Here is a 27831-nt window from a genome sequence, read left to right on the forward strand (position 1 = left end):
GAATAAGTTTCTAGAGTTGAGAAGACTACTGTTACTTATTCTCAAGTCAGCACCACCACTACATGATGGTAAACTCCTTCCACAATCAGGCCTTTTTTTAGCCTTAAATCTTATTTATATTGCTAAGCATTTAAGTATTTGTTATAGTGATAATAAATATTCAAGGTTAAGACTATTAAGATAAACATTAATTAAGTAATACTTAATAATTAAACAATACTAAAACAGTGATTCTCACGTATTGCTATCTTCAAGCATGGGTAGCTTTTCCTAAAAAAAAAAAAAAGTTATTACACATTAACAAATATTCTGGTCATTCGTGCAAGAAAATATTTACTTGAAAACAATTGAAATTTGTGTTATTAATTACATAATTTTGAGTAACGGAAAGAAAATATTTCCTTGTCATGAGAGAGAGAGAGAGTCTTTTTGAGTATATAAACTTGCCGTCTTATATGTCATCTTCAACTGAAAATAAGATTCTCACAAGACATTTTATGATACAGGTATGATACAAAAGCAACAATGGACAATCACAAAATATACAAATAAAAAGAATAACAAAAGAAATCATGAAAATATATGAAGAGATGGAGGTCCATACAATGATGTGCAAATGAACTTGGAAAGAGCAAAAGCAAACAGCGAGAGTTGCTTTCTAGAATGTGTTTATTCTCTAAACTATTTCTGGCATTCAAAAATGAAGATCCAGACTAGCTGTGGTTATTTAGATTAAACACCAAGGCAGCAAAAACAATGAAACCAAAGTATAACCATATCTATAAACTGTGCATATTCTATAGCCAATTCACCTGTTAAAAAAAAAAAAACACTATGTGAGGGAAAGCCATATAATCCTCACCCAAACCTGCCTAATTAAGTCATGGTGAGAGAAAAATCCCATAAAAATTCTTCTCATCTCAAATAGAAATATTTCTTAAACCATAACTTCAGTGGTTAGGAAAATCTAGGAGGATCAAAATTATAAATTAAGATAGAACATTTGGATTGAAATAGCATTCTGAAGGAAACACAGCATGCTTTTGTTAAGGAAAACTAACCTAGTTAGCTATTTCAACACAATTGCTCACGATCTCAATGTAGGGAATAATTTCAACATAGTTTATTTGGATTTTAGCAAGGCATTTGACTCAGTCCCTCAAGAGAGGTCAACTGTATAAAGCAGATGTTTGGTTTTTTTTTTTAAGAGCATTAGCAACTAAGGGCATATTGCTCGGGGATATGCGGTGGTCATTCCCTGACCTTTCCACATCCTCCGTATTTGGTGGTGACGGGCTCGAACCCCGGTCTAATCAAGAAGCGTGTGCTATGCACTGCTGCTCCTTCCCACCTGGCTACGGAGGCGCCTGTATAAAGCAGAACAGATGGTATTATGGGCACTACTTATTCTAATATGGATTGTGGGGTAGGAGGCAGGGGATTGTAATTAATGGATATTTTTCAGAATGGAGTAACATCTGAAGTGGGGACACCCAAGGACAACTTCTGTTTCAAGGATTCTTTGGACAACTGTTGTTTCTGAGTTTCAAAAGTGACGTTAATGAGAGGATAGATGGCTTGATGTCAAAATTTGCAGATAGCATAAAGATTGGGAGGGCAGTTAATGATTGGTGCCAAACAGAGGTCCTTCGGGATGAATTGAACATGCTAAAAAGATAATCAGAAAAGTAGCAACTATGTTATAAGGCAACAAAATGCAGTCTTACAAATGAGATCTAAAATATCTTATACACTTTGAGTAGTTGAAATAAAGAGAGTAGAGAAAGAAAGGGATTTGGAAATTATGATATAGGCAGATATGAAAATCTCTGAGCAGTACAGACAAGTATAGACAGCAGTACTAAAAGCCCACACTGTTGTAATATTGAGCTCTTGTAAGGGTCCAAAGATAGACAACCCACATCATAAGATCTACAAAAGGATGACCATATAAAGAAAGACTTCAATTATGTGGGTGGCAACCAGTCACCTTAGAGGGGGACCTCATTAAGGTATGCAAGGCTCTGAGAGGACATGGTTAAAATGAATGAAGGCAAAATATTTATGGTTATAAAGGATTCCAGAACTAGGGGCCATAAATTCAAACTATAGGGGAAGAGGTTTAGGCTGGATTGCAGGAAGTTTCTTTTAGCTAGCTAGTTGTTCATTACTGGAACAGATTACATCTGTGAGTAGTAGAAACTGACAGCTTAGAGAAATTCAAAGGTCAACTGGATAGTTACCTACATGAGGGAAGTCAATTTTCATTTATTTTTTACATATTTTCTTTTATTTTGAAAGGCTCTTTATATTTTTATTTGCTATTTTGATTTATTAATGTTACTTAAAAAAACTTTTTCTCCTTTATGGGATTTTTTCTGCCCCGTGATGAGCTCTGGTACAAAGTGCATGGGGTGATTACTACTACTACTATTATTAGTGATGGTCAAGGAAGTCTCTCACTATCCTACATATGTTTTGGATCACAGCTTTGTTGAGTTCCATGTAAGTGTTCTCTTAGAGGTCTTAGAGAAGCTCTTTGGCACCATGACAATGGCTGATATGATGATCAGGATGATCATTACTTCCTGATCTTTTTCTCATATGTTTTCCGGAGGTTGCTGGTGTTGGGTACTTATATCGATCAGGCAGGTAGCCATTTCCGTATTTGTAATAAGCTAAATTTTACCATATTTGTATTACAGTAAACTTTCTTTGATCAGCTGGTAATTTTGCACTAGCTTCTGATGTATTATCCTGGCCAGTTGGTTGTGTCTGTGAGTGTAATCCATCTGGGTGATCACTCTGCATCCTGCAATGATGCGCAGGATTGTTTCCGGGACAAGGTGGCACCATCTACATGTGTTATCTGTTACTCTGGGGTCCTTGGCAATAGATTTCCTGTAGTTCCTAGTGTTGATTACCTGGTCTTGGATGGCAAGTATGAATCTGCCAGTCTCAAGGCAGAGCCTTCTATCCACAAGCCAAGCATTGGAAGCCATCTTATCTATGTAGCCTTGATGGAGGTCATTGTATTGTCTGCCATGGAGGGCCTTCTTTGCCCATCTTTCTTTGCTTCTTCTGTCTGTGTGAGTGTGGTCTCCTTGTTGAAGTTGAGTGTTGGGTGCCATTTGTCTATCTTTCTTATGGCTTGGTAGAGTGGTGTGTATTTTCCCAGAAGTAATCGTGCAGGTTCGTTCTTGCTTTCTTCTCTTGTTCAATGAGGTCAGTCAAACCCCTTTCTCCTTCTTTACAGGCTATGGTCAGTCTGCTGTCAGATTTTGGGTAGTGTTGGTGACTTTTGGTCATCATTATCCCAGTCAATTTCATAATTTTCACCAGCTCAGTGTTAGGCCACTCTATGATCCCAAGAGAATACATTAGTACTGGGACTGCATAAATGTTTACGGCTGTGACCATGTTCCTGCCACTCAGCTTTAATTTTAGCAGGCTTCTCAGTCGGGCGGGCATTTATCTCCTAGTGTTCTAAAACATCATCCCCAGATATTTGTTTGTCTCTTCCTCTGTCATGGATTCAATCTCTTCACTAGTAATTTCATCCAACTGGATGTCCTTGATGCAATCTACGAGTCTTGCATTTGTCTGGGCCAAACTGCATCCTGATGTCAGTGTTGAGTAGCTGTTTGAGTTGATTCTTGGTTGCAGCATGGAGTTCCATGTTATCCATGTATGTCTGGTGAGAGAAGGTGTACAAGTTTTTCCTTCCTTCTTTTAGGGTATACCCATACTTGCTGTTATTGAGCATGGTGGACAATGGGTTGAGTGCTAGACAGAATCCCATAGTGGGCTCAGGGCATCTCTCTCTCTGCAAGATTCCTCTTCTGATGGGTATCGGTCTGGTCGTGGTGTTCTCGATATTGATGGGGGTTCTCCATTTTCCCATGGTTGCTTCTAGGAAGTGTGCCAGTGTCGGTTTGACTTTGTAGATCTTCAGATCAACTAGGTATGGGGCACAGAGTCAAAGGCCTTGCAGTAGTTGATGTAGGCTGTGTACAGGTTGCAGTGCTTCTTGTAGGCTTCCTCCATAACTGCAGCATCAATTTTCAATTATTCCTTGCATTCTAAATTAACATCTGTTCTGCTGATCAGCCATGATGTTCTGGATCTCCAAATGGTCTGATATCTTCTTAGTTATGCCACTGGTCAGGATTTTGTATTTTGTTGGGAGACAGGTGATTGGTCTGTAATTGGCCAGTTTGTGGTGTCTTTGTCCTTAGCCTTCAGGTAGGTGATGCCCTGAGTCAGAAACTTCGGGACTGTGTCAGGGTGCTTTATTATCTGGGTAAATTGCTCCGCTATGTGCCTGTGTGTGCAGCCGAACCTCTTATACCAGTAGTTGTGGATGTTATTTATTCCTGGGGTTCGCGAGATGTGGGACTTCCTGATCGACTATTGTACTACTTCCTCCTGAATCTCCCATTCTGTCATCTCTTGTATGCTCTTGGTTTTTTTTCCTTTCTAGATCTATCCAGGGGACAAGACCATTATGCTAACTTCGCTGCTCTACAGGTTTCTCCAGAACTCCTTGAATACCTTCTGACTAGGGAGGGGGGGGGGGGGTCCATTGCCTTCCTTCTCTTCTTGTCCAATTTTCCTGTAGAAGGTTTTCATCAAATATTCTGTTGTCTATTTTTCTGGTTTTCATCAAATATTCTGTTGTCTATTTTCCTCTAGGCACTCTCCCTGTAATAGCAAAGTCACTTGCTGAATGCCAGGAATTCCTGAGAGGATGTCAAGGTATTCTTTGATTCTCTGATTATAGGTCTCGTGTTTGCTGTGGATGTTGTCTTTCTTGAGGATGGCCTTCACTTTTCTGATCAGCTTTTTACTTATGTTCCCTGTTGGTACTGGGTTAGTTGGCCTATCTTCACTCGTCTCTTCTATCTCTTGCTGTACCTTTCTTTCCCAGGCTGTTGGTTCCTATGTCTTCAGTATGGTATGGCATTATATGTTACGTTGGTCTCTGGTTTTGCTTCCGTTCATCCTGGTGGCTGCTGCAGTGGCACAGTAAATGGCTGTGCAGATGGTGTCTAGTGTTATTTTATTGTTGTTGAGATAATCTGGTATTATTTGTCACCTATTGAAGTGTCTGTGAATTTTCACAGGATTCTGTTGGGTCTCTGCTTCAGTATAGTGTGGATCTTTGTGGGGTCTATTCTCTCAATTTCTGCTAGGGCTTGCTTCCACTCTTCTATTATGGATATCACAAGCTGCTCTGGGTTGTAATTCGTGTACTTGCTGTTCCTCCTCTGTTCTGGTTCCGTTGTGTCTGTATTTATTGTTCTTTATAGTTGGTTGCTCACACCCTGCTTTATTTTTTCCAAGATTGCAGGAGCTGTGAGATTCTTTTTGATGATGGTCTGTCTTTGGTCTACTATTCCCTGTTTGCTGACCTGAACAGTTGGGAATCATTCTAACCACTTTGTATGTAGTGGTTGATCCTGTACATTGTCATGTCTGTCTCTAGTTTTGTTACTGCGTAGTATGCTCATATGATGAATATATTCACTTCGATGCTCCACTTCATGCATTGGCTTCTTCAGCCCTCCTGGGTGGTCACTAGTACAGTTGCACAGGAAGCTTCCAGTTGGTTGGGCTAGGTGGGCTTGCCCTTCAGTTGTGGCAAACATACAGGAGATGGCAACACTCGCTCCACTGTTGTCAGCGTGAGACTCTCCAACTTTTCGAACCAACCCCTCTGCCTAAGGCCTGAATGCGAATGACTTTATCCTGCACCACACTCGATGCTGTATGTTCAATCTTCATCCAGCTAAAGAGGTGGACCTGTTTTAGCTTTGGCATCCAGTGATGGTTGGTAGTTATGGGATCGACACCAGATGGCACCACTCTCTGCCCCTCAGCCATCATTTTGACCTTGGCAGAGGTAGGTCCAATGAAGCGACTTTTGCTTCATTGGACCAACCTACACATATAATATATGTATTCTACATTTTCACGATATATAATATATATTTTAACTCTTAATATATAATACTTATTAATTATGTATTCTAAATTACCAACATATGAAAACTTAATACAGGAGAATGAGAAAAATGATCAATATATTGAGAAAGTTGTTATATCAACAGTTCACAAAATCAGCAAACAAACAAAGAAAAGTTTGAACATTTAATGTAATTCCACTAATACAATATAATATAATCTAATTTAAAATATGTAATACAGTGTTAAACAAGAAAATAAATATTGTACAATAGGCATTGATTGTAAGCAGTAGTAAGATTAATTTGTAACTTCCATGTGTACAGTAGTACATATATATACAGGTAGGCCCTGGCATAAATTGAGCAAGAATTATAATGTATTTAAATGAGATAGGATCTTTCACTATGAAAATTGAGCCATAAGAGTTAATATAAGTCTTTTTTATATTAAATACTTGTGGTTATTTTATAATTATGAGATATAAATAAGTAATAAAATAAAAATTTAACTTAGTACTTCGTTCCTGTAGAGCCACCTTTGGAGTATGTAATAATGCCACCGTCTGCCCCTCCCCTTATTGATGTTCTTTGACAGTGGTGCGATGGGGCGGCTTTAATAGGAGGGGTCTGATGGAGGGCCGACCAGTTCTGCAGGTTCTTTGGCCTTAGAAAAGAACTCCAGCAATGACGTTTGCCGAGTCTTTCTCTCTTCCAACATATTGTAGTAAGGCTTCAATATGTTAGTAACAGCTCTCTGGATCCAAGAGCTGCATTCCTGGTCTGGGTCATTATCACAGAGTTTCACAGCCTGTTTGTATTTGTGCCAAAGCTGATTCAAGTGTCTTTGTTGTTTGTTGTTGTTGTTGTTGTGTTTAATGACACATAGGCTGCTAGGGCTATATTGTGTCTTTCTAATGGTGAATATGAAATATTAGCTTTAACGTAATAACTATATTTTATGATATATTCCTATACGATTTAGGAAAGTAAATGGTTCTTTTTCATTAGAATTATCTCCCAGAATCTGCAATAAATTTATTGATGACTGTGTATTAGCAATTGATTTAAAGGTGTTTAAGTGGATATTTTGAAAGTGGGGACAGACCACTAACAAATGGCGAATGCTCAGTTGTACTTGACATGATGTACATTGGGGAGCACTGTCATTAGTTAATAGATACAGGTGAGTGAGGTGAGGTGAGTATGCCCAATCCTTAGCCTTCCTAAAATTATTTCATCTCGCCTGTTTTTTTGAAGCTGGAGAGCCACAGCTTTGGTTCCAGTTTTATTTGGTAGAGTTTATTTCCTGGATAACCTTTCCAGATTAATGACCAGCTATTATAATATGCTTTACAGATAATGTGTTTGTAATCTGTATATGGAACTTGAATAGTTTGAGAAATAGTAGTTTCTGGTTGTTTGGCTGCATGATCTGCTCTTTCATTGCCGGCTATTCCAGAATGTCCTGGGATCCAGCAGAATGTCACAGTTTGGTTCAATTCCTTACAGGCAAGTAACTTAGAACAAATCTGTTTTATTACAGGGTGAGAGGAGTTGTTACCACTTATTACAGCAGTGACAGCACTGAGTGAGTCGGTGTATATTAAAGTAGTCGTAATTAAAAATTCAGTTATCCGATCAAGAGTTAAATTAATAGCATATAGCTCAGCAGTAAAGATACTGCATTCTGTTGGTAATGAAACAAAAATGGTGAATGAAGGGAAGGTTGCTGCAGGACCTACTTGGATCTCAGTTTTTGATCCATCTGTATAGTTTCATGTAATTGTGCGATATTGGAGGGGGACAAGGTGTTCTTACCCCACTGTTGAAAATAGTCGTCGTAATTAACAGAAATATTTGTCCAAGGTGAATCAGGAGGTGTCATGTCCTGAAATATATTGCTGATGTCTATATTCCATGCCTGAGTGAGTTCTTTAAGTCTAAGTGCAGCAGGTCGGTTTTCATTTGGCTTACTGTTGTAAAATGACTCCCATTCGGTATTATACAGACATTTCCAACTAGGGTGGGAGGGAAGACTGCAAATTTTTGCAGCATACATCAAAAGTAATGTTTTCCTCTGAAGATGTAAAGGTGGTTCATGAGCTTCGATATAAAGGCTCTGAACTGGGGAGGTTCTGAAAGCCCCTAGAGAAACTCTCAGCGCACTGTGCTGGATCGTATTCAATCACTCTAAAGTAGTTCTTCTCGCAGAGTCATACACTGGAGAGCCATAGTCTAAGCAGGATCTGATGAGAGCTCGATAAAGATGGATCAGGGTATATCGATCAGCACCCCATGACATAGATGACACACACACACCAGAGAATATTCAACTTTTTCCAACAGATAGTTCTAAGATAAGCCACATGTGCTTGAAAGTTCAGTTTCTTATCCAGTACAAGGCCAAGAACACGGATAATGTGAACAAGAGGAATTGAAATGTTATTGATCTTTAGCTCAGGATCAGGATGTAGTGAGCGTAATTTGCAAAAATGAGTAGTGGTGGATTTCTGCTCAGCTAGACGGTATCCATTACATAAGGTCCACGATTCTATTCTGGCAAGAGCAATTTGTAACTGTCTTTCAACAGTATTCATACTTTGTGACTGGCAGGATATGGTGAGGTCATCTGCATACATGTATATTTGGATGGTTTTTGGAAGTTCTTCCAATATGTTGTTGACTCGAATCGCAAATAGGGTAGCACTCAGTATGGAACCCTGTGGAACACCCTCTTCTTGAATGTGAGTTGCTAATAGCACGTTTTGATATTGGACTTGAAAGGTGCATAACCTTAAAAAGTTCTGGATGAATTGTGGAAGGTAGTCTCTCAGCCCCAACTGATGTATATCTTTAACAATACCATGACGCCAAGTGGTATCAAATGCTTTTTGAATATTAGGTTCACCATCACCAGATGTTGTCTCATGACAAAAGCGTTATGTATGTTAGATTCAATTTTGAGCAGTAAATCTAGGGTAGATTTGTTTTAACGGAAGCCATATTGATCGGAAAGAACGTTTTGGGAATCTAGAACCCAGATGAGCCTCTTATGCACCATCCTTTCAAAGATTTTGCACAAACAGCTTGTCAACGATATTGGTCTGTAATTCTCAACTATGGAAGGATCTTTACCTGGTTTTAGAATAGCACACATATATAGGAATGATGCCATGAGAGAGTATATGTATTTTCTGAGAAGATCCGGTTATAAAAGAGTAATAGTATGTAGAGATCAGCTTCACATAGATGCTTCAGCATACTATAGTGAATGCTGTTTGGTCCTGCTGCACTATTTGGAGATTTGCTCAAAGATTCTTTGAGTTCAGCTATAGAAAAGGGTTGGTTATACAGAAGTGAGAGTCTATTTGAAAAATTAAATTTATGATGTTCCTCAACAGTTTTAATGCATTGAAGTGACATAAGAAGAGGAGGAGGCAGAAATGTTATAGAAAGATTCTGCTAAAGCATTTTCAATGTCAGTAGAAGAGGATAGGTCCTGCCCATTCCATTGTATTATCGGGGATTGCTGCAGAGGAAATTTTCCATTGAGAGCTTGTATTTTTTTTCCATATAATTTGAGTGTCAGTATTTTTGTTAATAGTTGATGCAAAGTTGATCCAGGAGTCACGTTTTGCTTTCTTCCTAATTTGCCTTGCTTTTGCTCTGAGTTTTTTGTATAAAATTAAATTGGCAGTAGTTGGGCATTTGCGGAACTGGTTCCAAGCACGGTTTTTTTTCTACTTTCACTTTAGAGCAATCCGCATTCCACCACTGGCTGGTTTTTGTGTACACGCTTGCATTGGTCTGATTTTGGGATAGAAATTTCTGCTGCAGATAAGATTTGGCTGGTAATGTGGTCAATCAAGGTGGTAGATGACTTTCATCAACCGGTGAAATACCACCACTTTGCTTATTGGAGGCTTGAAGTGGTGAAACCCATGTTTAGTCTCTAGAGCAAAGTTTCCGGCACCCCCCTCCCCCCATACTTCTCCTTCAACCCATGCACGGTACTAAGTACTATAGGTTTTGATACCTTTCGTGTTTGGGGTTTTCATAAAAAAAAAAAAAAGTTACATCATCAACATGTTGATGTTGAAGATATTGAGTGTCGAGTAGGACACAAGTTGAGTAGTTTACCCAGTCTGCTTTATAAAAATTCCAAGAAGTACGGCCTTTAGGACATGACACAACCTGGGTTTCAATTGAACTGATAATAGAAAAGTGGTCACTGTGGAATGGATCATTGAGCACTAACCATTCCATGCTTGCAAAAAGAGATGCTGAACAGATGGATAAGTCTATGGCTGAGGTAGTACCTGTAGGTAGTTGTATATAAGTTGGAGAGCCAGAATTCAGCAGAGTCAGGTTACGGTTATCCAGGAATGTTTCAATTAATTAGCCTCTCCTATCCATGGTGGAAGATCCCCACAATGGATGGTGCCGTTGAAATCACCAAATAAGCAGACAGGAGGCAGCAGTTGTGCGATTAGATTGTCAAGTTCAGTCTGGGAGCAAGGATAATTGGGCGAGATATAAATGGATGCAAGCGTTAATGATATTCCCATTGCCATCTGAACTGCTACAACTTCTAAGGAGGTTTGTAGATGGGATATCTTGACGGTATAGTAGATTTCACAAGAACAGCTACTCCTCCACAGGCAGGACCATCAGAATCTCTGTCTCGTCTAAACATGGTGTAATTTTTGAATCTGAGAGAGACTTTTGATGATAGAAATGTTTCCTGTAAGCATACACTTACTGCATTTGTTTGAAAAAGTAAATCACTCAGGTCATCAAAATTACTGCGTAATCCTCTACAGTTCCATTGTATGAATTTATTCATTGTTTGGATTTGATTGAGTAAGATTGATCTGACTTTTTTCTGAGAAGGCTTCAGTCTGCTTTGTTTTGATTTTTCATTCCTTGAAAAGGTTGGGCGTCCTGTTTCTATGGTATCATTAGCATATAATTCTAAAACTGATTCTTCATCCTCTGGCTGAATATCAATTTCCATTTTCCTATTGCATTGTTTCACTTTTTCCTGGTCTTCAACATTTGCTGATTTTGCTGTTTCGGGCAATGATGAGATATCATCAGTTGGGATGCTATCTCATCACTGCTGGTCTCATTGACTGTAAGTTTCTTTTTGGATGTTAATGCAGTTTTGGCCCAGGTGGAAAAAGAGCTGCTTGGTTCTATGGAGACATCTGTTTGTGTTGCAACTGAGTGGCTACTTCTGGTTACTGATGCGTATGATCTGCTAGACATGGTTAATAGCACTTGCTTTCTTGCTTCGGGATATGTGACTTTATGCTCCACTTTATATTTCTGGATTTTTTTCCCTGCTTTCCAGAGGTCACATGCTTTAGAAAATGCAGGATGGCTTCCTTTACAGTTTGGGCAAGTAGGAGAGGAAGCTGTACACTCTCCTTGGAGCCACAAAGAGGACACACAGCATTGCCTCTGCATGCAGTCTGTGCATGGCCGTACTTCTGGCACTTAAAGCAGCAAATGGGATTCAGGATGTAAGGTCGAATCTTGCAGTTTAAGTAACCTGCTTTGACAGAAGATGGAAGATTTGGAGTGCTGAACGTCAAAATAATGGACCTAGTTGGTAGTAGGTTGCCATCTTTTTTGGTCATTATTTTCCGAGCATATGTCACCTTTTGTTCGCTAAGCTCTTGTACTATTTCTTCTTCAGAGACAGTTAGTAAGTCCCATTCACTGATAACACCTTTAGACGTGTTCAGGGTGTTATGGGGTGTAACTGACACTGGAATATTGTCAGTTACACCCCATAACACCATAACGAAAAGGCGATAGCTTGCCGACAGGTTGTGTGAACAGTGAGTGCATTATAAGAAATGCTGGCATATCTGAAATCTGTTTTTCCGTCCGAAGTCTCTTCGGACAATTCGACTCATGTTCTGAGACAGAGTTAACAACTTTGCCGCCTGTGGGCTCCAGAGATGGATATTCATTGCAATCCATCGTTGCTCCTTTTAGCCCTGGAAGAGGGTATTCCTTCTCCCAGATTACCGGCCCCGCCACGTGGAGGCAGGAGCGGTGCCAACCAGTGACCAAGCGATCAGCACAAGAGGAGAGCAGTAAAGTTGCAAGCAGGGTTAGCAATAACATTGCTAGCGTTGAAGCAGTGACGTTGCTCAGCGAGGGAAGCAGTAACATTGCGAGTGTTGGAGGGTTTATGAAAGCACTAGTACTTGCCCTAGGAAAAATGCTAGAAAATCGCACTAGAAAGATCGCTTGGCACTCGGGGCCAAGTGTCTTTGTGGTGAGGATCCTAATTGGCACAATATCCTGCTCTTCCTCTTCAGAATCCTGTTTAGCCAGTTGTGTAGCCAGCTCCTCTACATCCTCCTTTGAAAGAGGCTCACCATGACTTTGCAGCAACTCACTGACATCATCAATATCAACTCTGTCAAGGCCAACGCCCGCATCCATACAAGTGACATTTTTAGCCACTGCTGAAACTGGCTCAAACTCAAGAAAGTAAGACACTGCATCAGGCCACAATTTTCTCCATACGCCATTCATACATTATTGCAACACTCTTTCCAGGCTGCAGGAATGTTACTTATGGCCTTAAGGATGTTGCAGGACCTCCAGTAGTCCCTCACAGTCACTGATTTAGATGCTTGCACTGCCTTGACAACCCCTTTGAATGCCATATGTAAATAGTATGCCTTGAAGGTCGCAATAACACCCTGATCCATTGGCTGCAACAGTGAGGTAATGTTGGGTGGCAAATAAACAACATTCACATTCAGAACATCGTTATCTACAAACAGAAAAATTTTTATATTCTCCCCACTCATCTTGCATTCTAAGTCTCCATTCCATTCTTCATATATTTTTGATGACATCCAAGAGCCTTTCGGTCTGATCGATATTTATTTCACAACATCCTCAGAGCTTTAAAGCATTAGGGCATCTGGGCTTTCCCAATGATTAGAAAAAAAGTTCCTTTGGATCAGACATGTTTGCAGCTAGGAGAATAGTAATCCATTATTTTGCCTTTTATTTTCTGTCACTACATTTCTCACTTTTAAATGTCAGCATTTTATCCAGCAGCAACTAAAAAAAATAAAAGTTCAGTTTCATTAGTGTTAAAGATGTCATTCTGGTTATACATCAACAAAACATTTTTTTTAAACTATTCTCCATCCATTCCTTCATAGTTTCAGTGTTGGCAGCTGCACTTTCACCACACACCTTTCTGAAGACAGCCCATGACAAGTCTTAAATTTCTGTTAGCTATTCATTGAAAGACTTGAAATCTTCAATATCCATGTGAAGCACAAATGATTAATCCTTAGTTTTTAAAAGATTTCCACCTACAGAAATGTCATTATCTAAAGCTTGTAGAACCTTAATTTTGTCTGCAATTGGCATATCAATAAAAATACAGTTTATAGGTACTGTATAATGAAATGAATTTCTTGTCACAGAATTTCATTTACACCAAATGTGAGAACTGCAGAAAGTGTAGGAAATCACCAATAAATGATTTCTTAAGATCTGCCTGCAAGCTTGTCATTAGATTCAAGAAATTAGTGTTCTTTCATTTTGAAATGAGAATACTATAATAAAAAAAAAAAAGTAGTGAAAATGTTTGGGTCATTAAAGAAAATTTGTTCCAGCACTGGGTTTATGGAAAATTGGCCAGAACCTGCCACACTGGTCATTATGTGCTGGAACATTAAAAAGAGGATCACTCTAAAGAGCTCTGAGTGTATATAGTGAAGTCAATAACTATCAATGTCAGTAAACTGATTGAATATGATTTTGTCTTTTATGTTCTTCATAGCAGATATAATAAGAATAAAGAACACAAAATTTATTTTACAATACGAATAATTATTAAATAATTAAATTAAATATTTCCAAACTATTCATACTGTAAATCAAGGGATTCTGCACTAACTTAACTAAAAGAATACTTACCGTGGGTGAAGAACTAAATGGTGGTATAAGGTTGGTTTCATGCTGAAGTTCTATGGGCAAACTATTGGAAAATGCCAGAATCCGAGATGCAAACCACTCCTGTAGCAATATGTAAAAAGTGCTAATGACTTCTTTCATGTTTATTGTTAAATATTAATCCACAAAAAAATCATCAAAATTTTAAACATCTGAAAGAACTAAAATAACTATAAAATTTAAAAAGTTTTTTATTTAATTAGTTCTCGAAATAATAAAATGAATTAACTCCAATATCTATTACTGAAACTTATTACATATCTTTAAATTGTTAACTTTACACAGGATTGGCAGAACCCTTCAGCAGGCCATACTCTGGGCACCCATGGGCTAGAGCAATAAATATTATTCTAACCTAGGTATGCCATTCACAGGTGAAGATTTGTATACACGATAATGATCTAAGCCAAAGTAGGGGATGAGGTCCCAAAATAAAAAAAATCATAAATTTATCTCACAAAATTAAATGGGGAAGGCCCCTTTAATAGAAAGGCCACAAAAAGCCATGGCTTATTCATAAATCTAGCCCCTAGATAAATTAAAGCTGTTCTGTTTTTTATTTTTATTTGTTTAAGTCAACGGTTGAGGTGGGTAACCTGACAGGTGACAGCTGAAAATGACGTTTGTGCATTAACCATTAATCAATGATTAAAAATCTGAACTTCTCTCTCTGCCTTCCTAAACATAATCAAACTATTATTTCAATAGTTTCTGAAGTTTTCCCCCCCCCCCCTATTTTACATGCAAAACCTGCAAAACAGAAAGTGCACAAGAATCTGTCAGATTATCTTCTTAAGCATGATTTTTTGCTCAAAGGGTGTCCGGGTACTGGACAAATACTGATACTATGTTTGTTTAGTTTCAGAGTACTTATTTTCCTTCTTCCTCTAGTTCAATAAACATCTACCATCTTAACATAATTGTTTTTGAAATATTGTTTTCATACAATATGAACCCAGAGAGAGAGAGAGAGAAATCACAGCAGCAATAATATGAAATCCAATATTCTCTCAAGATGGTTGTTACATTGCAGTAAGCAAGATATACAGTTTTAAATTTGACATGCTGTGAAGCACACCAAATTTTAAATAAACCTGAAAGCAGAAGTAAATAGTACTGTATATATGTGTAATGTTTTTTAAATTTTTTAATAATATTTATATACATAATAGCAGAATTATATGTCACACACACATTTGAAATTTTGCGAATGGCCTTTTAGCCTTTAAAATGGCAGAGAATAGATACTGTTTCATGTCTAAACAGGTTTTTTTTTTTTTTTTTGCAACTTTCAGGTTTTGTTTGCAAAAAAAAGGTTTAAATCATGCAAATAGCATGTTTTAAAATTAAAACTAAAAAAATTAAAAATTAAAATAAATTTTTAAAAATTATTTATTAAAACTTAAAAAGTACATTTAATAAGTGTATGATCTATTACAAAAAAGATGAAGCATTGTCACTCTAAGTGGAATTCAAAAAACTCAAAACACATTTTCAGAAATTAAAAAGAAAATTGGGAACCTGTCAGGTGACCCACTATCATTTTTTTTCCCCTACATTTTGAGCACCGCTACCACAAGGTTAAAGTAGTTTAACCAGCCCTCAGAGTAAGTAATACTGGATATATGCTTATGCCCAGTGGTGTCTGTGAAGCATCTGAGAGGTGACTCTCTAAAATAATGATTCCTCATTAACTGCTAATCAGTGATTAAAAATGTCTAAAAATTTTTCTGCCTTCCTAAATAAAGAAATTTTTACTTGATATGGTTTTTGAAGTAATTTATATGATTCAGAGTAACTGAGCATGAGAACTTGTCAGGTTCACTGCAACTCCCTTTGCAACTATTTGACATTACAAAGTTTCAAATTTTACGATTTAGCATTTGTTTATAATCCAAATTACTTGCTTTTCCACTCAACCTAGTTCTATAAATATATATGAATGATTTGTTTTTGAAAGATTTATTACTATTTCCGCATAAGAAAGTAAAGAACATGAAATTCACTCAAGCTGTCTATTACCCTGTGGTTAGTAACCTGAATCATTTTCGAATTTCATGCTTCACAGCATACCAAATTTGAAATAAATCTGAAATGGAACTAGTATTACAAAATGGAAAGTGAAAAAGACCTGGGGGTAATTGTGCAGTCAAATATGAAGTTCGTTGAGCAGTGCAGATGGGATGCGAAGGCAGGTCATGGAGTCTTGTCACTGATATATAGGAATTTTGCTAGCAGGGCAGGGCAGGGAGGTGATTATCCTGTTATACAAGGCAATGGTCAGGCCACACCTAAAGTACTGTGTACAGGTCTGGAGGCCTCATTTTAGGAAGGATTTAGAATTGCTAGAAAGAGTACAAAGAAGGGCAACAAGATTGGTGAAGGAAACAAAGAGGTGCTCTTAGGCGATCTGATTGAGATGTATAAGGTCTTGAATGGGTTGAGCAAGCTGAATGCTCGTGGGATTCTTCTTCATGCTCAGATTAAGAACCTGAGGGGGGGCACAGATTCAAATTGAGGAAAGACAGTTGTAGAATAGATGTGTGGAAATTTGCCTTTAATCAGTGGGGATTGGCGGAACAGACTTTCATCTTTTGTTGCGGAAGTTGATAGCCTAAATAAATTTAAGGCCGAGCTGTACAGGCATTTGGAATGAATAGGAGGGGTTTTTTTTTTTGGCTGATGCTGCATAGGCTTGCTTTCTTGCATCATATGCCTCCACTAATGCTAAATATATACACTTTTTAATTTTTTAAATTATATTTATATACATAGTAAGCAGAAATATATGTGCATGTACACCACATTCAAAATTTCACACACAACAGTGTCCAACGCATGGCCACTCCTTCACACTATGTAGTCACATCCATGTAGATAAGTACACAGTATGCATTCTCAGTTTAAAACTAGTTTATCTAAAATATAGTTAATGTGGACAATATAAAAAATTATGTTCCTGAAGTATTTATGATGTTCTGTCCTTATGCATGAAATATTCATTTTGGTAAATGAAGGTTAAATGGAATCAGGAGTGTGATGGAGGCAGATAGCATGAATGGTTCATTAACAATCAGCAAAATTGGAAATCTGGTTCTCTGTAAGTATGAATGAAAATGTATCTTGTATTCTACTGTAAAATTTTACAACAGCTTTATTTATGGCTATAAATTCAACTGTAAAAGATCAGAGGCCGTACCATTCCACAATGTCCTACTTTTTTTCCTAGTAGAGTGCAATTAGAGAGTCTGTGTAAATTAAATATCTTGGAGATGGGTAAAGATTCAAATTATCTAGAGCTAATTTTATTCCATGTAGTTCTGCAAAAAAGTTGCTATACTCAGGTGGAAGAGAAGCTGAAATGATAGCAGAGGAAAATACTGCTGCTGCTCCAACGGCTGATTGAGATTTGGACCCATTGGTATATATTGGCAGGAAATCAACATAGCTCTGAATATGACTTGCATGGAGTTGTTTCAGGTTGAGAATGTAGAAGATTCTTACCCCATTGAAGAAAATAAGTATCAAAGTTCAGTTGTGGAAGGGAAGTCCAAGGTGGATGAAAGTAATTCATTACCTGTTGACTATTGTGAAGAGGAACTTTCCAACTCTATGATATTTCAAAAACCTGCAGGCCTGCTGGCCTTATTTTATTAGGTTTATTTCTGTAGAGAAATAAAGTATGACAATATTAATAATGATATCAGTTATTAAATTGTAAACAGGGGTCAAAATGGAAAATTTTACAAATTGGAACACTCATTAATAAAATATCTCATTTTTACTAATCAAGTCTGCATATTTAGTAATGCATGTAATGAACCATGCTGAATTGCATGCTGAATTCCAGTCCATTCCAAGTCCTGGCTGTAAATTCCTCAGACCTATTTGGTTGCCTGAGACTACAAACAGATGGTTGGTTGGTTGTTGGGTTTTATTGGCACATTAGCAACTAAGGCTATAATGCGCCAAAACCAGGTGATAAATAAAAATTTAAACTTTCACTGACCTAATTACTTAGGTCACCATGTCAAGATATAAAATAACGAAGGTATAAAATGTAGAAAAGATAAATCAATAAAGAAATAACAATAACATGTCAATTTTAAATAAAAGTAAAAACCTTTGATTTAAAATAGCTAAAAACAGCAGACACATTGTCATTGTCGGATAAAATCTGACCGAGTGTATAAGGCTCAGTCAGATGGTTAAAAGCGGTAAAACGGATATTGCTAAAATCTGGACAGTCAATTAAAATGTGTCTGATTGATAAAATTGTGTCACAGGACTCTCACATAGGAGGATCACCAGCCCTCAGCAAAAACGAATGAGTCAAATGACTATGTCCTATGCGGGTCCGGGCAAGAACAACTTCCTCCTTACGATTCCTGCACAGACTAGACTGCCACGGTTCAATTACAGGCTTTATACAATATAATTTATTCATAGTCTGTCTATTCCATGAATCCTGCCATTGGGAGTGTATCTTCTGGTGTATTATTTGCCTGTAGTCTCTGTATAGGGGACTGACAGGCAGCGATTATTACTGGAAATTGCTGATTTGGCTGCAGTGTCAGCCATATCATTTCCCCTAATCCCAATGTGGCTGGGAATCCAGCAGAAGTGGATATCATATTCACATTCATGGAGAAAGTGAATCTTCTGCTGAATGCAAGACAGAACAGGATGAGGATTATACCTCACAGTTATTAAAGCCTGTAACACGCTGAGAGAGTCGGAATATAAAATGAACCATTGGTATTGGCATTTACTAATGTGATCCAAGGCTAACTCTATAGCATGTAGCTCTGCAGTAAATATGCTGCATTCAGAGGGAATCTGCTCTGATATAGTGGTGTCTGTAAAGACAGCAGCAGATCCCACATATGATTCCGACTTCGAGCCGTCTGTGTAAACTGGCGCGAAGTCAGAATGTTCAGCTCGGTGTGCTGAATAAAGCTGCAGGTAAACAGATTATGGAGTGTCCGACTTTCCCCAATTTCTAAGGGACAAGTCACATGCTGGAACATGAGCATGCCAGGGTGGAAGGGTTACTTTGGTGTTTGGGCAATCTTGTCTACCTTGATATTAAGTTCTTTAAGTAGCTCTTGAAGACGAATACCAAAAGGACGATTGGCAGTCTTACGGCATTGTACAAATTTCCCCATCGTGGCACAAAAGCGAATGGCCACGTAGGATGGTCTGGCAGGGATTTCAGTTTTAAAGTGTACTTTAGAGACAACTGTTTACGTCGAACCACTGTCAATAACAGTGGTTCATTTGCTTCGACGTGTAAGCTCTGGACAGGAGATGTTCGATATGCTCCAATAGCGATATGGAGAGCCTGCAGATGGACAGGATCCAGCCATTGAAGTACACTGTCTCTGGCCGAACTGTATACCAGGGACCCGTAAACTAGTCTGAACTGTACAAGTGCACGGTAAATGTGTAGTAGGGTGCATCGATCTGCACCCCAAGATGTAGAGGAAAGAGAGCGCAGAATATTCAGGCCTCTTCTGCACTTTGTGCGGAGTTGACGGATGTGATCCAGAAAGGTCAGCTTTTTATCAAATACGAGTCCCACGAATTTTGTGTCCGCTGCTACTGGAATAGCATTTTGTCCAAGCTTTAATTAAGGTTCAGGATGAAGATTACGCTTACGACAAAAGTGTATGCACACAGTCTTCTCCGGCGAGAACCTGAAGCCATTAGCAAGTGCCCAGGAATTAAGGCAATCGATGGCTTTTTGCAGTTGTCTTTCAATAACCCTCATATTGCATGACTGACAAAATATGCTAAAGTCATCAACATAGAGGGCACTGTTTACAGTTGGAGGAAGTTGTTCTGTGATGGAATTTACTTTGATGGCGAAAAGCGTGACACTTAATACTGATCCTTGTGGTACTCCCTCCTCTTGGCTGAAGGAACGAGAGAGTGAGGATCCCAAACAAACTTGGAAAGATCGATTAGACTTAAAATTAAGTGCCTGTTTTTCGGTTTTATGTTTCAGAACCAGGAACTCTGGGGAACACACAGACGTTGCAGAGATGTTAGAGAATGTTTCCCCAAGAGAATTGGCTATTGCAGTTGATTCTGCAATAGTGCATCCATTATAATCTAGGACTGAAGAAGTGTGGGATGTATATTTTCCATTCATTTTCCGGATTTTATCCCAGACCAACTTAGTACTAGTGGACTGAGTATTGACAAAGTAAAACGGATCCACGATTCCTTTTGACTCTGACGGCGGATGTAGCGTGCTTTGGCTCATGCACGTTTAAAGGCTATAAGGTTGGTCATGGTAGGATATCAGCGGAATATCCCCCATGCTTTGTTTTGAGTCTTTTTTGCTGCTGCGCATTGTGAATTCCACCAAGGTTTGGGAAATGGCGGAAACCAGGCAGATGTTTTTGGAACAGCATTCGCAGCTGCTTGGACAATAATTTCTGTGATGTACGTTACTGCATCATTGATAGGCTCCTGACTGACGGTAATGAGGTCAAAATTTGCCTGATGTTGGAAGGCAGTCCAGTCAGCCTGATCAGTCTTCCATCGTGGTAACCTGAAAGGAAGACATGGTCTCCCACTGTGTAACGAGGTTATCACAGGGAAGTGATCACTTCCGTATGGGTTCTCCTCCACTTCCCAAGTGAGTGAAGGGAGTAGAGAAGGGGAGCAGATACAGAGATCAATGGCAGAAAAAGTACGAGTAGGCATGTGGAAGAAGAAGGTGTTTGTTCCAGTATTTAGACGGGAAAGGTCATTGTCATTTAGCATACGTTCTATGACTTGTCCAATTTCCATTACTGCTAGCACTACCTCACAGAGTGTTATGTCCATTAAACTCCCCTAGAAGTAAGTCTGGTTGCCTACAAGGATAGCCACTCCTCCATGAGCAGGACCATCCGAAATTCTGTCCTTACGAAAAATTGTGATGTTATGCATGGTGGGGTCATTTGCCTTTAGATAAATCTCCTGCAAGCAAAAGCAAACTGGCTCGTGCTTTTGCAGGAGGGTCTTGATGTCATCGGTATTTCACCGGAATCCACGACAATTCCATTGTAGGAATTTAGCCATTATTTTGGCTTGGTGGGTCCATCAGGCGGCTTCCAAGGTACTGAGGGCTTACTTTTGTCAGTCTTGGATTTAAAGAGTTCCAAGACTGATTCATCCGGTACCTCCTTATTCTCTACATCCATTGTTTCTGGTGTTACGGGTGGCTCTTCCGAACTTTTTAGCTTTTCTTTACCACTTGGTTTTGGTAGTGGTGGAGCACTAGGAGGTACGGATATAGGAGTGGCAGCTGATTGTGTTTTTTTGGTGAGCTTTTGTGAGCTCAATAAATAGCATGCAATCGGAGTGAATGACTCTCTTGGTGGTATAGTCATCTCAGTTTGTGTACCGATAGTGCACTTAGCCGAAACCTTCTGGGCATATGAAGGTTTCCCGCTATTTATAGGTTGGATACGTTTTCTGGCCTCTGGGTAGGAGATATTCAGCTCTGCTTTCAGTTTTTGGATTTCTTTTTCATCCTTCCACCACTGGCATGCTCTAGAGTAGGCGGGGTGCTCTCCTTGGCAATTGACACAGATCGGTTTTGGAGCTGAACCTTCCTTGCTCTCGTGGTCTTTAACACCACATCAAGCATAGGCAGGGTTACCACGACAAGATGTTTGTGAGTGGCCGTATTTTTGGCATCTTAAACACAGCAGGGGGGTTTTGGGATATAAATCCTCACTTGGCAGTTTAGATAACCTGCCTTGATGGAACTTGGAGGCCGTGGGGTGTTAAACGTGAGGATAAGAACTCGGGTAGGGACAAGATCCATCCTTCCGTATCAATATTCTCTTGACAGCTGTCACTCCTTGGTCTTTTAATTCAGAACAGATCTCTTCTTCAGAAACAGGAAGAAGGTCCCACTCTGATATAACACCTCGTGAAGAATTCAGAGTTTTGTGGGGGGTTACGGTGATAAGTATTCCCCCTATGGATGTAGAGTTCAAGATTTTTACAGCTTGTTTTGTGCTGGAAGCTTCAACCAAAAGGTCGCCAGAATGCAGTCGTTTAACGGATTTTGGTGAACCTGCCAACCCTTCTAATCCTTTCTGGATAAAGAAGGGTGTTTCCAATTGACTGCTCTCCAGTGGAATGGAGAATGAGGAAAGCGGTGTCACTGATGATGGTGGTGGTGGTGTATCCTCAGTCCTGGCTCTTTTTGTAGAGGTGTTTTCTGCATCATCATCTCGATTAGGTAGGGGCCTTGTTGGGGCCCCAGAAGAATTTAAATTTATAATACTCATAGGAGTAAAATAAAAATTTCCGATGCCCTAAGTACATGACCCACCACGGAGCCCTACGAGGGGATGCCCACTCGTGAACTAGCAGGTACTGTGTACATGAATGGGATGCCAAGTTAGCTTAGGAGCACCATACCCACGTTTCCAATAAGCCTTGATCCCGTTCCAGGACCAAAGGGAGGGAAACTTATTGGAAAACAGTTGACCCTAGCAGTAAGAACCACCCGCCGATTGATCCCAGTTGGGCCGGTCCGGGACCACCCGTCTTGTCGAAGTAGGGGCCAAAGTGGTGTATTAAGGCTGGGCCCCTCAACCACCAGGATCCCCCTTTCCAAATTCCAAGGGTCGCGGCACACGGCTGCACATGCCGAATTCCAAAGATGTAACCCTGGAACCAAGGTATGGGCATTAGATCCCAGTGATGCTAATCTGGAAGCCCAGCAGCATCACTGGGAGGTCCCCTCACCACGTACAGGTGCCCACGTCGAGGGGACTACAAACAGAGCATTTATTATTATTATTATTATTATTATTATGTTTTAAATAATTGAATTTGTATATTAAGAACATTACAAGATAGATTGGAGAGGATCTATTCTGGAATAAAATTCTAATGTAATTCTTAACACAGGTAACCTCAAATGATTTAAATCACTTCACATTCCTTATAATGTTGAGGATATCAGGCTTATGTCTAAGATTACAAATAATTAAAAGGTTGGCAAGGTGATAGTAATTAAGTTATTCTACTACAACGAGATCTAGAAAAATTAGGCAGATGGGCTGGGATGTTGTTATTTGGTTTTTAGGAGCATTAGCAACTAAGGCCATATTGCTCCGGGGATATGCAGTGGTCATTCCCTGACCTTTCCGCATCCTCCGTATTTGGTGGTCACGGGCTCGAACCCCAGTCTAATCAAGAAGCGTGTGCTATGAACTGCTGCTCCTGCCCACCTGGCTACAGAGGTGCCAGATGGGCTGGGAAAGGGTAACTGAAGTTTAACATTGACAAAGGTATAGTAGTACATATGGGTAACAGTAACTTCAGATTAACATACCAAGTGTGAAGTACTACATGCAGGGTAGTAGAAAATGAAAAGATCTAGCGGTAACTGTGCAGTCAGATATGAAGTCCTTTGAGCAGTGAAGACAGGGTGCCGGGCCAGCTCATGGGCTGGCTACTAGACTTTGCATACTAACTAAGAAATACTCTTCAAGGTATGGGCCTAAATGGATGTCGGATGAACTGATGAAATTTGTGGCAGAGAAGAAAAGTGCATGGGATGCATAATAATTACAGAATGACACAGAAGCTTACAGTTTCTGTGTCACAAAGAAGGTCAGGCAAGCAAAGGCAGATTACGAGAAAGCTCATGGGCTCATGCTATGAGAGATAAGAAGGTGATTATCCCATTGTAATTATCCCATTGTAAAAGAAAATGATTAGGCCACATCTTGAGTACTGCATTCATGCATTAAGGATTTGCAGAGAAAAGAACCACTAGGTGGCAGTGATTACAGTGTATTGATTTGGGATTGATTTATGTTAACTACCATAAAGGGTAGAGAGAGGGGTTTTTGTTTTGTAAAGGTGACTACAGTGGTCTCAGAAGTTTTTAAGTTCTATACAGTGGAACTAACTGATGATGTTACCCTCAGTAAATTCTAAATGGGAAGCATTCAAAGAATTAATCATAGAAGCTACTAGACTTTGCATACTAACTAAGAAATACTCTTCAAGGTATGGGCCTAAATGGATGTCGGATGAACTGATGAAATTTGTGGCAGAGAAGAAAAGTACATGGGATGCATAATAATTACAGAATGACACAGAAGCTTACAGTTTCTGTGTCACAAAGAAGGTCAGGCAAGCAAAGGCAGATTACGAGAAATTTTTGGCAAAAGACGGACTTCTTTACTTATGTAAACTCTAGAAGGAAGGAAATGAATCAAAACAGTCCACTTGATATGGATTTTTTCACTGTTGATGATCCTGCTCAGGTTGCTGACAAACTAAATGAGTATTTTACATCTACATGAGAAATTCTTTAGTGAAGGGGATGCAAGAAGTTTATCAAACTCTAAAAGAGAGCTAAACGATTTTGTATAATAACTGAGAGAAAAAGCGGAAGAGAAATTGTCGAAGTTAATATAACTGGATAGATTCTGAGGTACCTCGGGTGGATGGAATCTATCCAGTTATATTAACTCTGTGTTGGTCCAGTCGTTTTTAGGGCTATTTTTGAGTCTTTTTTAAAAATTGCCACCCTGAAATTAATTTGTACTCAATCTACAAAATTGAAACTCTCAATATCTCAATCTCAATATATGTAAACAGAAGTATTTTCTTTGATTTTACAACTTTAAATTTCAGAAAAAACTATTAATTAATGCAAAAACAGCAAAAATGTATGATCTAGTATGATTTTTTTTTCATTATGTCTGCAAAAAACAAGTGCATGTTGACCTTGATTATACAGTGCATCATTGCATTCATTTGAATTTCATGTGTGTGCGCACCACCGCTGGCTAAAGCGAATCAACTTACATGGAGCACTAAGTGATGCAGAAAGTGCCGTAAGTCACTGTTATCAAGGTAATACAGGGAGGGAAAAAAATGTAAGCAAGTATTTCTTGCCATAAGAGACATAACTGAAAGATTGCAATGAATTGTTTTTGAAAAACAAAATGATTGTACTTCCTTTCTTCAATTTACTAACACAAAAATCAAGGAAATTCATCTATTGGAAGCCACACTGGAAACATAAAAAAACTGGTGTAAAACTGATAATACTACAATGCACACTGGATAAAAAAAAAACAACAACTTTGCTTTATTGTAATTGTTTTAGGGAACAATATTTTGCTTTAATATAATTGTTTCATGCAACAATATTGGTACAGAATTTTCTGGATGTATATTTTATCTTCTAATGAAATTTACAGAAAATATTTCTATTGATAGCTGTATTTAAACTAATTCATTACAAAACAATTCATTTTGTCGGGGTAGTGGAAAACCTTTTCTGTTTCTAACATGTACTTGTGAATAATCCCCCTGGAAATATTGGCAAGTGAGCTGCATTATAAATTTCAAACATCACTGTACAGCTTTTCCTTGAATGCAAATGACTACGGCTACTTTCAACTGACTGGATGTTTTTGCCTTGTACAGATATCTTATTGTGGAAAGTTCCTTGTGGTAAAATCAATCAGTAGTAGTTCTTTATTGTACCTAAAATAATTCATTATGGTGTGGGAACAGAAACTATTTTTGCTCCTAACTGATGTAAGCACTTTCCAATTTTCCCAAAGTGGATTTATCTGAACACAATCTATCTTAGAAGACAGGAAAAAAGTTGATAATTGGTGGTAGGTGCCAAACAAAGAAATTTTCTGTTCATACTCTGAGAAGACCACACAGTCAGAGGAGTTCACAAGAGAGAGAGAGAGAGAAGGAGTACAAGAAACAGAACCACATTTAGTAGTAGCAGGCTTGATTGTGTGAAATGGTAGAAGACCGGCAGAATTACTTAACAAGTACAGGTCAATGTTAAAAAAAAGCCGTGAGTTAGAGGGTTGAATGTGAACATGTCGCAATTCTGCCCAGACACGATAGGAGGAAGTATATGATGAGAGACTTGTCAATCAATTCGGCCCTGGAGAGATTGTGCAAGGTTCAAGGGGTAAAATTTTTTTCTACCTGGTCTGCTTGTTGACAGGAGAGACTGCTTCTACAGGGATGGGATACACTTAAATAGAATATTTGCTGATGCTATCGAGGCAGAGTTAGGTGGGACGGAAAACTGCTAGATTGAGGGGGATACACAGACTAAAAGGTTAACAGTGGCCGCAGGCAGAGGCAAAATTGATTCTTGCACTAGTAGTAGTAGTGGCATGTGATGCAAGAAAGCAAATGTATGAGCTTATGCAGCATCAGCCAAAAAAAAAAAAAAAAAATCACACCATTCCCTACAAATGCCTGTCCAGTTCCTCCTTAAATTTATTCAAGCTATCAACTTCCACAACGACAGATGGAAGTTTGTTCCAGCAATTAACCACCCGCTGGCTAAAGGCAAATTTCCGCACATCTATTCTACATCTGTCTTTTCTTAATTTGAATTTATGCCCCCTTAGGTTCGTAATCTGAACAAGTGGAAGGATCCCATCAGAATTCAGCGTGCTGAATCCATTCAAGGCCTTATATACCTCAATCAGATCACCGCACAGGTGCCTAGTCTCCAGCCACTGCAATTTGCAGAACTTAAGCCTCTCGTGGTAAGAGGATCCCTTCATTCCCCTCACCAATCTTGTTGCCCTTCTCTGTACCCGCTCAAGTAAATCTACATCCTTCCTAAAATGAGGTCTCCAGACCTGTACGCAGTACTCAAGGCGTGGCCTGACCATTGCCTTATACAGAGGGATAATCACCTCCTTTTCCCTGCTAGCAAAATTCCTATATATCATTGACAAAACCCCATGACCTGCCCTGGCAGCCTGTCTGCATTGCTCAGAGAACTTCATATCTGACTGCACAATTACTCCCAGGTCTTTTTCATTTTCTACCACCTTAAGTGTAGTACCACACAGTTGGTACGTTTCTCTGGGGTTATTTCTAGCCATATGCAGTACTTTGCATTTGTCAAGGTTAAACTTCAGTTGCCACTTCTTAGCCCATCTGTCCAAATTATCTAGATCCTGTTGCAGTAGCAGACTGCCATTACTGTCATTAACAACCCTGCCAACCTTTGTATCATCTGCAAACTTCGACATTAAGCCTGATATACCTTCATCAATATCATTGATAAATATACAAAACAACAGTGGACCTAACACCGAACCCTGTGGGACTCCACTAATAACATTAGTCCAAGAAGAGCAGCACCCATTGATTACCACCCTCTGTCTTCTCGCACTTAACCATCCTTTTATCCATTGTAGCAACTTACCCTTAATACCATTCTGCTCCAATTTGTACAATAGTCTTCCATGCGCAACAGTGTCAAAAGCTTTCCTGAAATCCAAATATATGATATAAAATTGTTTTTTGCATCCAGTTCCTTTGTAACCACATTGCTTCTATTAGAATGAGCAGCAGCCTGGAAAGCAAGGTAATGGAGATTTCTAGGACTGCTGGGGGAGTCATAGTGAAACAAGTAAATATATGGACTGTATTAGGGTAACTAAGAGTAGGAACAGGTGCATGTATACTTGCATGTACACCAATGCTAGGAGTATAGTTAATAAATTTGATAAGCTGGAAGTTGCCTGATGCTATATAAGCTTGCTTTCTTGCATCATGTGCCCTTGCTAATGCTAATAACCTTCCCACAGAAAAAGAAAAGAAAAGAAAAGAGAGATAGGGAGTAAATATATTTTTCAATAGGGTATATCTTTTTATTGCAGCTCAATACAGGAAATGCTGACTTCAATAACAGCATATGACACTGGATGCTGAATTTTTTCAGCTTGTGTACTAAAAAAGATTTTTCTCCTTCGAAACTTTATGATAACATCAAATGCACACCAAGGAAATATTTTCTAACAATACAAATAAGTAT

General features: G+C 38.9%; 1 protein-coding gene across 1 annotated transcript in view; it reads right to left on the reverse strand.

The window, feature by feature from the left end:
* Positions 1-27831, reverse strand: part of Sec8 (exocyst complex component secretory 8) — a 416647-nt gene that overhangs the window by 94182 nt on the left and 294634 nt on the right. The window contains exons 21-22 of the mRNA XM_090385352.1: positions 13938-14036; positions 239-270 (exon numbers count right to left, since the gene is read on the reverse strand). Coding sequence (XP_090241478.1) covers positions 239-270; positions 13938-14036 — 131 coding nt within the window. The remainder of the gene's footprint in view (positions 1-238; positions 271-13937; positions 14037-27831) is intronic.

The sequence above is a fragment of the Mastigoproctus giganteus genome, chromosome 11, assembly GCF_048544385.1.
Source record: "Mastigoproctus giganteus isolate SK-2022 chromosome 11, ASM4854438v1, whole genome shotgun sequence".
In the NCBI taxonomy this organism is placed as follows: domain Eukaryota; kingdom Metazoa; phylum Arthropoda; class Arachnida; order Uropygi; family Thelyphonidae; genus Mastigoproctus; species Mastigoproctus giganteus.